At 34.9% G+C, this 10,792-nt stretch overlaps 1 protein-coding gene across 1 annotated transcript; it reads right to left on the bottom strand.

Annotated features, from left to right (window-relative positions):
- Positions 1-834: 834 nt before the first annotated feature.
- Positions 835-4,114, bottom strand: LOC139864639 (F-box/FBD/LRR-repeat protein At1g13570-like). The gene is made up of 8 exons (XM_071853217.1): positions 3,539-4,114; positions 3,360-3,464; positions 3,151-3,300; positions 2,747-3,046; positions 2,437-2,457; positions 1,160-1,229; positions 999-1,053; positions 835-919 (listed from the first exon to the last, which is right to left on the bottom strand). The coding sequence occupies exons 1-8, from the start codon at positions 4,112-4,114 to the stop codon at positions 835-837; spliced, it is 1,362 nt and encodes a 453-aa protein (XP_071709318.1).
- Positions 4,115-10,792: the final 6,678 nt, after the last annotated feature.

Here is a 10,792-nt window from a genome sequence, read left to right as displayed (position 1 = left end):
TTATGCCTCTAGAAATAGAGCTAATATTATCAATAACATAAAAAAAAAAAAAATAGGTTATAAGTAAAAGATAAAATCATAAATCATAAAATCAACAAAAAATACATGTTACTTACACTATTTTTTTTTCTTTCTTTTTGTTTAAGAACAATTAAATTGGCACGGGAAAGTATTGGATTGTGACAATTGCCACGGTGACGTTTTTTTATATTATAGTTTGAAGATGGTTAATTTATGATGACATGAGGAAGTACACCACAATATACGTGTGATGTATATATGTTGCAAATAACACTAAATATTTTTAATAATACATGTATGGTTGTCGATACAGGATATACAAACACAACTTTATTACATTGTTGAATAGCCTTCATGATCTTCATATTTTGACATGAATGCATCATTCAACTTGTTGAAACTATCCATAATTGCAGGCATATCCTCACCGGCTAGCAAAATGGTCGTTCTCAAGTGGAACACGCTATCATATATAACACAACATGATATTGTTATATCTTGATTGCTTGAAATGCTAGTCAAGTAAAAACTACTCACTAGAAGTTGCAAAATGGGCAGGTTGGGTGACGGGTTTGGATCTAAATGGGCACTTTTGAATTCGGGTCAAAACTGGTTGGATTGGGACATTGGGTCACTCTACCCCAAAACCTTTTTGGTCTAAAAATAAACTAGTGTTTCAAGTATGAAACAAAAACCGTATAACAATACTCTATATCTTTGATAAATTGACCCATATAATTTTTAATGAGCACTTTATTATACTACTATTTATCAATTTGACCCGTTAAAAGATATACCAAGCATAACCCAAATTCACATATCGTATCTAATTGGGTCAGAACTGACACCTTTTGTCATTATTTGCGCCCTCTTCCTTAACAATCCAAGGATACCCTTACTGCATAAAAAAAAGAAAAGAGAAATTAAACAAAAATATGTATGTAATATTATCAATAAATAATAAAATGTAACCTTACCTTTCCCTAAGAAATGTCTCATATGAAGCATCACCATGTTTAGGGGTGCTGAGTGCTGACCATTACTCCCATTTGTACAGTTATCAAAAATGATTACTACACAGATCTAAACATCAAATTAATGCCTGATTAATATGGAGTTTTTGTTTGTAAAAATGTACTTTCAAATATCTGTCCAGGAATATTTGGACCCAGTGATTTTAATGCAACCTTGTATATTTCATCAACTGTCTGCAAATGTTAGATGCCGATATATATAGGTCGGTGGTCTTCATGTACATCTAGCGTACAAGAGGTGTTATGTTATTTATCAACCAACAACAACAACAACAAAACCCAATACCACATAAGTGGTGTATGGGGAGGTGAGATGTAGACAATCCTTCTCCTATCCGAGAATAAAGACAAGTCATTTCTCCACCCAAAGTGGAAACACTCTCAAACGTAGAGAAAGTCATCTCTGTCTCTATTCGACAGATAGAGAGATTGCTTCCGAGTGGACCTCCGGCCAATAAGTAGGAAAAATTTTTTAAAAAATAAAATAAAATTAAAAATAAAATTGAGACGCCATGAAAATGGTAAAATCAAATTTCCATGGGTTTTATCAACCGTGTTCATTAATTAGGAATCACCATTTTGACCCATTTGATTTAACTTGTTTTGACCGGTGAACCCAACCCGCCCATTTTGCCACCTCTAGACAGTCCACAAAAAATCATTAATAAAACTATCACTGTTCATTGGTCGATGATAGATATACAAACACAACTTTATATTCTCGAATAGACTCCATGATGTTTCTATTGTGAGATGAATGCATCATTGAACTTCTTGAAGTTTTCCATAGTTAAAGGCATATCATCTTCTGCTGGCAAGGTGACCGTCCTAAAGATTAAAACACTACCATATATAACACAAAACATGATATTATTATATCTGATTGGTTGAAATGCTAGTCGACTAGAAAATGCTTACTAGAAGTTGCAAAATGGGCAAGTTGGGTGATGATGGGTTCGAGTTAAAATGGGTACTTTTGAATTCGGGTCAGAACTGGTTAGGAGGCTCTTGATTGTTGATGTTAAATAACATATGAAATAGAATACAGTTTGGGACTTTGGGTCTGGATGAAACTTCTGAACCAACTTCAATTCTAGGTCGCTTATTCAAATTTTTGAACCTATCATGTCAATATATAGTTAATTAACTTATTTATTTATTTGAATACACAACATTTAGTCATGCCTTATTCAAAGTTTTTACTTACTCAGATCCTACAACATACAAACTATTTGAAACTATTTACTAGAAATGGCCACAATCAAGACCAGTATCAAAAAACAAATTACTCCAATAAGCAGTAGTAACTACTAAACCTATTTCCCAAAAAACTGGGCAAAACACAGTTTTTAAATTCAAGTAGTTATACAAAAGAACATACCAAAACAACATCAGCAGTATACTACATTAATATGATAAACTCAAGTAGTTTAAATTCATGGTGTAAAGTGATTTGAAATGAATTCCATTCAACTTCAATCTTCATCATCGGGTACACAATCTTCATCATCAGATACACAACCTTGATCATCATCATCATCATCATCATCATCATCATCATCATCATCATCATCATCAACATCAACATCAACATCAACATCAACATCAACATCAGGTACACAACCTTCATCATCATATACACAATCTTCATCATCATCATCATCATCATCATCATCATCATCATCAGATACCAGCAACACTGTGATTTTTACCGTATCTGATGCTCGTTTAAAGTTTGAGATGACTCCCAACACCTTTGTCTCTGCACCCTTCTCAAATTCATCATCGCTAATGAGTATATTCAACTCCTTTAGCACGGGTGACCTGGCCAATATGAGCTTCAAATATTCCAACTCAGGTAACTCGTCGTCAGCATAGTACGTTAAAAAAACTTCCAGTTCCTTCAAATGCCCCCACCAAATATCCGAATACTCTTCCAGTGTAAGAGCATCTATATCTGTGTCATCTTCATAACTATCAAGACACCGCATCTAGTATAAGTCGTCCTTACGTTAGTATAATTTAAAAGGCATGAAAACAAAAGCAAATTATTAGATTATTAGATACAATCGTATTGGTATTGATGTTATTTTACCTGTAGCTTAAGTTTCTCCAAGTTTGGCGAGCTCCTGATCAAGAAAACAAAGAAAGACAACCCACTTTTGCGGATGTAACATTTATCATGTAAACGTACGTATTTGAGGTGGACTAATGGGGTCAGAAGCTTTGGTAAAGAAGACTCAAACTGTACACCAAAATAAATGTTTTAAATAATAAAAAAATGTTATAAAATATAATTACTACCTCATAGAGATGAACGGAAAGATAGAGACGTTCAATTGCAGGTATATACCCAAATAGCTCACACATGGAAGCATGACTAAACTGACAACTATCATCGTAATCATCCTGCAGCAACATGCAATTTTCAAATGGTATACAAAATCCTATGAGAATTGATATTTATTCAAGTAGTAACTTACAATTTTCATACTGAAGTTCTTGAGTAAAGGTGACTTGGACACAATATCTAGAATCAGTTCTTCAGTGCTGTCTACGTCGATCAGGGATAAACTAGTAAGCATACCAAACCCATTAACAGGTGGTTGATGGTCAAGTTTACAACATGTAAGATAGAGATCAGTTAACTGATGCAACGAGAATAAAGATAAGGGTAACATAATACGCATATTGAACGAAACCAACTTAAGTGTAAGTTTCGTGACACTATTCTTCCTCGACAAATAAGTAATTATTTTGTCAAAGTCAACTTCTACATTTCCATCATCTGAATACATATTGAGGGAGAACTCAAGTATTGAACCCTGGTGCATCGATAGAACTTGGGGTATAGCATCCAAAACTTTTCGCATCTTGGCCTTAATCATAGATTTCTCAACAAACACAAGTTTAGGAATTCGGGTCCAACTGTATCTCCATTTCTTTGAGAGGATGCTCGTCCTGACAGCATGTTTTGTAGGTACAAAAGAGAGAATGATTTCTACTATTTCTTGTGGAAGGCTGCTGATTACATCCGAAGCGATACAATTCGGTTCCATCTCTATAATACCGCAAACACACGATAAAAGAAAATAAAATACTTGAGAAACAAGTGATTCAAACATATAAGCAAGGTTTCAAAAAACGCTAACCGTACGCACACAGCTGTATTGAAACAAGTTAGGCGTTTTGTAAACTTAAAAAAAAAATATACAGGATGGTAATTATGGTACTAACAGATAAACCTTACTGGTAACTATCAAATTCATATATGAAAATCAGTTCCGTTACAATGCGGTTTCGCTACATTATATGATTTTTAGAAATGAACTTGCTCAAAATAGAGAGTAACAAAACCTAACCGCTATTATACTGATGATATGATGATATTTGGTTAGCATAATTTCAACTTTTATGCAAATTGTTCACAACACCACCTTATGAAAATTGAATTAAAAATGAAATTTCATCGATGTATCCAAAAAATACAAAATGTAGCAACTAAAACTAAATGGGACGTTGATGCATGCAAATAGAAATATGTATATCACTATTGAAGAATTCACAGTAATAACAAGCAGTTTGTAAACACTCGATATCTTATTCATACGTTAACAAAGCTATAAATAGCTAACATACAGGACATGTATATCGAACGTGCTCACGACTCTTTCACGATCCACAATAACAGGGAATCGTTTTAACAACCCTAAGACCAAATCAAATACTTAAATAGAAAGCAAACTACTACGGGACACTAAACCCAATTTATTCAGCTTAACTAAAATAGGCCCAAAACAAAAGGCCCAAAGAAACATACTGGATCCAACAAATCCTCCCCTAAACAAATGTCCATTAGACATCTTGTTTAATCTTCAGCACTCCAATTTCTTCTCTGATTCGAGCAAACATATCCAACTTTAAGGGCTTAGTCATTCCATCGGCTAGTTGATCTTTAGTATTGATGTACTCCAGTTTTACTTCTTCCTTGTTAACACGATCACGAAGATAATGAAACCTTACATCAATGTGTTTGGTCCTTCGATGCATTACGGGATTTTTTGCTAGCTTGATTGTAGACGTGTTATCACACAAAATCACCACAGCTCCATTAACTGATTCATCTAAATCACCAAGTAATCCTTTCAACCACATTACATGACAAGCACACGCCGTAGCCGCCACGTATTCCGCTTCAGTTGATGAAAGAGTCACAATATCTTGTTTTCGAGAACTCCAACATATCGCAGCCCCGCTAAACAAACACACATAACCCGAGGTACATTTTCGATCTTCGGCATCACGGGCGTAATCACTGTCAGTGTAAATTGTGAGCTGATGCTCGCTCTTCTTCTCATAGACAAGCCCATAATCAAACGTCCCCTTTAAGTATCTAAGAACCCGCTTTGCTGCCAACAGATGCTCATCCCTTGGATTCGACATAAACCGAGATAACAAACCCACGACATACATTAAATCGGGCCTGGTAACGGTTAAGTACATGAGACTTCCAACTAGTCGCTTGTATGATGTAGCATCAATCTCCTCCCCTACTCCAGCCTTAGTAAGCACGGTTCCTGGAACGATCGGATTATCAACCGGATTGGCATCCCACATATTAAAGCGTTCAAGTACATCCTTTGCATATTGTCGTTGACACAAAGAAATACTTGCTTCTGTTTGTTGCACCTCTACACCAAGAAAATACCTCATTTGTCCCAAATCCGTCATCTCAAATTCCTTTTGCATCGACTTCTTAAAACTGTCACAAATCATCATATCGTTTCCAACATATATCAAATCATCAACATAAAGACTCACCATAATCACCTTGTTCCATACTTTCTTGAAAAATAAAGTATGATCGAAATCGCTCCTTTTGAACCCTTCTCTCTTAAAATAACCTTCAATTCGATGAAACCATGCTCTCGGGGCTTGCTTTAGCCCGTATAGAGCACGTTTTAAACGGTAAACTTTGGACTCTTCACCATTCATAACAAAGCCGTCTGGTTGCTCTACATAGATGGTCTCCTTTAATTCCCCGTGTAAAAAGGCGCTTTTTACATCCATTTGAAACACACTCCAACCCTTTTTTGCAGCCACTGCTAAGAGAGTTCGTATAGTATCCCATCTTGCCACCGGAGCAAACACTTCATTGTAGTCGATGCCTTTCTTTTGTGAGTAACCTTTAACAACAAGTCTTGCTTTATACTTGTCTACTTCCCCACGTTCATTCAACTTTGTCTTATAAACCCATTTAACTCCAATCGGCTTCACTTCACTTGGTGCATTAACAAGTTCCCACGTATCATTTTTGTTGATAGCATCAATTTCATTTTTCATTGCATTTACCCACTTTGCTTCCTTGCTTGCATCTTCATATGTTGTTGGATCTTCCATTGAACTGTACATTGCATAGCCAACTTCATCTTCCAAAATTTCTTCATCTGAAAGCTCAATACCCGTTGTATAATCTTTCATCCAGGTTGGTGGTCTACGGGAACGGGTAGATGATTCGGTTTGGTTATTATTTTCAACTAAGGATGCTGAATTTGTATTAACAGAAGCATCTTCATTGGTATAATTTGTGGGTGAATCATTTATGGGATCACTGCCTTGTGTGGTTGTCTCTTGTTGGGTTTGAACATCAGTGGCGACGGTTTGATCTTGTATAGGTGAAATTTCTTCTTCAATAACTTGCACATTCTCACTTTCACCTTCAATTATTGGAGCTCCAATTTCAGTTTCTTTTGACTTCCAATCCCACTTAGCATTCTCATCGAAAATAACATCTCGGCTCACTACGACTTTCTGCTCAAACGGGTTGTATAAACGATAAGCCTTTGATTCAAGGCTTACACCCAAAAATACACATTTTTTGCTTCTATCTTCAAGCTTGGTTCTCAATTGCGTTGGAACGTGGACATAACCAATACTACCAAATATCTTAAAGTGATCAACACTAGGCTTGATTCCCGACCACATCTCTTCTGGTACCATATCATCAAGACTTCGACTAATGCACCTATTTAAAACATGACAGGCCCATTTAACTGCCTCAGCCCAAAAGAACTTGGGCATAGAGTTATCAACTAACAAGCAGCGTACCATGTTCATTATAGTTCGGTTTCGACGCTCCGCCACTCCATTTTGTTGCGGAGTGTAAGAGGCGGTTAGTTGACGTTGAATTCCATTTTCTTCACAAAAATCATTAAAGGAAATTGAAGTGTATTCGCCACCTCGGTCACTTCTTAAACTCTTGATCTTACAACCCGTTTCAGTTTCCACCAAAGTTTTGAAACGTTTAAAAGTTTCAAACGTCTCCCCCTTTTGAGACAAGAAATAGACCCAAGTTTTTCTTGTGTAGTCATCAATGAAAATGAGAACATACCGTTTACCACTTAATGAGGCTGGAGTAATTGGACCGCATAGATCCGTGTGAACCAACTGCAACCTTTCTTTTGCTCGCCATTTACTTAACTTTGGTATGGCATCTCGTTGTTGCTTTCCAATGGCACATGTCTCGCATACAGTAGACTTTTCTACCAGACTTGGCAACCCCTTCACCATTTTTCTATATTGCATCGTTCTTAAGGCCTTATGATTCACGTGTGCGAAACGTCTATGCCATATATGATTGCTTCGATCATCACTGATTTGGAAACAATTATCTGCTGCTTGTGGTATATCTCCAAACACAGGAAACATACGATTCTTTGTCATTTTAGAGGTAAATAATAAACCTTTTTGGTGATGATAAACTTTGCAAATTCCATCATCTACAATAAACTTCACTCTTTTGTCTTGAAGTTGTCCAATGCTAATCAAATTTGAAGTGAGTTGGGGAACGTAATAAACATCAGTGATAACTTGAACAACTCCATCTACCTTCAATCGAATGTCTCCTAAACCCTTAACCTCCAACCTTATGTCATTCCCAAGCTTAACAGTGTGAGTGAACCCCTTATCAAGTCGAACAAACCAATCCTTTATCCCTGTCATATGGTTCGAACATGCAGAGTCAAGGAACCACAATCCTTTGGAATTCTTCTTTACATCATCAACTGATGCCATCAAGACTAGTTCTTCATTCTCATCAAATTCGGTGTAATTTGCCACACGTTCTCCGGTAGGACACTCGTATTGAAAGTGTCCCATTTTATGACAACGATAACATTCTACCGTTGCCTTATCAAATTGAGAACGCCCACGTCCACGTCCACGTCCTCTTCCTCTAGCATACCCACTTCTACCTCTTCCACGTCCACCACTTGTTTCATATTCCACCTTTAAAGCTTGTTCATCTTGGCCTCGTTTGAGTAGCTTTTGTTCATGAACAAGTAGTGAACTTTGCAATTCATCAACCGACAAAGTATCAAGATCCTTTGATTCTTCAATCGAGCATACCACCGGTATAAAATTATCGGTCAATGTTCTCAAAACTTTCTCCACAATCTTGACATCAGTCATGTCTTCACCACAGTTCCTCATATCGTTTGCTAGCACCATGATTCTCCCAAAATACATGGTTATCGTCTCTCCTGACTTCATCTCTAACAGTTCGAAGTCTCTTCGCAAACGTTGTAGTTGTGCTCTCTTAACCCTGGCATTACCATGATACTTCATCTTCATGGCATCCCAAATTTGCTTCCCCGTATCTTTCTGAGTGATTGTCTTCAAGATGTGTTTGTCGATTGACTGAAATAGAAAATTCCTAGCCTTCAAGTCCTTCAACTTCGACACATTCAAAGAAACACGCTCAGTTTCAGTTAACGTTGATTCATCGGCCGGCTTAGTATACCCCTGATCGACCACTTCCCAATATTCCTTTGATCGGAGTAAGTTTTCCATCAACATACTCCAGTGGTCGTAATCCCCATCGAACTTTGGTACACTTGTTGTCTGGAATTGACTGCCTTCTTCTGCCATTACCCTCTGTATTTGATCGCTCAGTGTTTAGATCGCTCACGTATTTCCGCTCTGATACCACTAAGAAGAATTCACAGTAATAACAAGCAGTTTGTAAACACTCGATATCTTATTCATACGTTAACAAAGCTATAAATAGCTAACATACAGGACATGTATATCGAACGTGCTCACGACTCTTTCACGATCCACAATAACAGGGAATCGTTTTAACAACCCTAAGACCAAATCAAATACTTAAATAGAAAGCAAACTACTACGGGACACTAAACCCAATTTATTCAGCTTAACTAAAATAGGCCCAAAACAAAAGGCCCAAAGAAACATACTGGATCCAACAACTATGCATTTACCGATTCCAGATTTACCAATTATAAATTATTATCAGCTTAAAATTAATTTAATTTAATCATCTGTTGGTACATGCAACAGAATTAAGTATCTCAAAGTACAACATTTATCAATTCAGCAACAGCAAATCAATAATTTTATTTGAAGTTCATGCAGTCATATTAAAAATAAAAGAAAATATGGGTCAAGATTGTCCTGCACAGTATGATCAAAAGTGAATATTACTACATACCAACAATGCTCCAAAAAATTGTATTATATGCTATGAAACTGAATCTACCTTAACCTACAAACACATACCCAAAACTCTAAGCACAAACCTTAAAATTACAAAGTTGAAACCCAAAAACATCAAATTTTTGTTTAAAAAAATCATAAAACAGGGTAAGCAAAAATCGCATTTAGTAGAAAAGTTAATGCAAGAAATATAAATGAATTCATAATTGATAATTTCATAATCTACAACAACACATGTAAAAAGAGATAAACCCAAAGAAGAAACAAAAATTAAATTATAAACATGCTATATATATATATATATATGTGTGCGCGCGGGCGGGCGCGCGGGATCATACTTTTTACCAAGAAATTTAGTCAAAGCATCATATCATATGTCATGTGTGTTTAATTCTAAGCCCTACTTAAGCCAAATATTTGAATATAAAACATTAGGTTCATTCTAATCTTTTACTGTAATATCTTTGTCAGCTCAATATAAAAACCATGTATGCTTTGTTATTAGTCTATGAATGAATAACTACATTTAACATGAACGACTATACACTGAAGAATTTCTTTATGCTCCTTATGAACTACTTCCAACATCATTATGAATAACCAACCACATTTTTGTGACGACCCGAAAATTTTCGACCAAATTTAAACTTAATCTTTATATGTTTCCGACACGATAAGCAAAGTCTGTAACATTGAAGTCTCAAAAAAACTTTGAACTGTGTTCATGTATATATTTGATCTTTGACCAATCCCGACGATTCACGAACAATTGTTAATATATATATATATATATATATATATATATATATATATATATATATATATATATATATATATAGTACATAAATATTTAATATCTAATAAACGTTCTTATAGGATATATAATATAAATACTAAATGTTACATAGATGATAAGATATAGTTTCTACATATTAAATTTACATACAAGTTAAAATATTATAGATATATTGGTAGTACATATATTAAGATAAATGTTAATATCTAAAAATCAGTATTAATAATATTATTATATAAAAATGAAATTAGATATATAAATTATTATACTATTATCATTATTAATATTATATTCATTAGTAATATTAAGATTATTAGAACTAGTATTATTATTTGTATCATTAATAAGATTATTATAATTATTATTATAATTTAATTTATTAAAACTAGCATTATTAATAATATTAACATTATCAATTATCATT

The sequence above is a fragment of the Rutidosis leptorrhynchoides genome, chromosome 8, assembly GCF_046630445.1.
Source record: "Rutidosis leptorrhynchoides isolate AG116_Rl617_1_P2 chromosome 8, CSIRO_AGI_Rlap_v1, whole genome shotgun sequence".
Lineage (NCBI taxonomy): Eukaryota > Viridiplantae > Streptophyta > Magnoliopsida > Asterales > Asteraceae > Rutidosis > Rutidosis leptorrhynchoides.
This window is presented reverse-complemented; position numbering and strand designations above follow the sequence as displayed.

Bases quoted from the DNA above. Each gene is read 5' to 3' on its own strand.
- LOC139864639 (XM_071853217.1), bottom strand. From the start codon at position 4,114: ATGGAACCGAATTGTATCGCTTCGGATGTAATCAGCAGCCTTCCACAA. The intron at 1,230-2,436 runs GTATGTTCTTTT...TAACATTTGCAG, and splicing joins ATACTGCTGATGTTGTTTTG to ACAGTTGATGAAATATACAA. The intron at 920-998 runs GTAAGGTTACAT...TTTTTTATGCAG, and splicing joins GAGACATTTCTTAGGGAAAG to TAAGGGTATCCTTGGATTGT.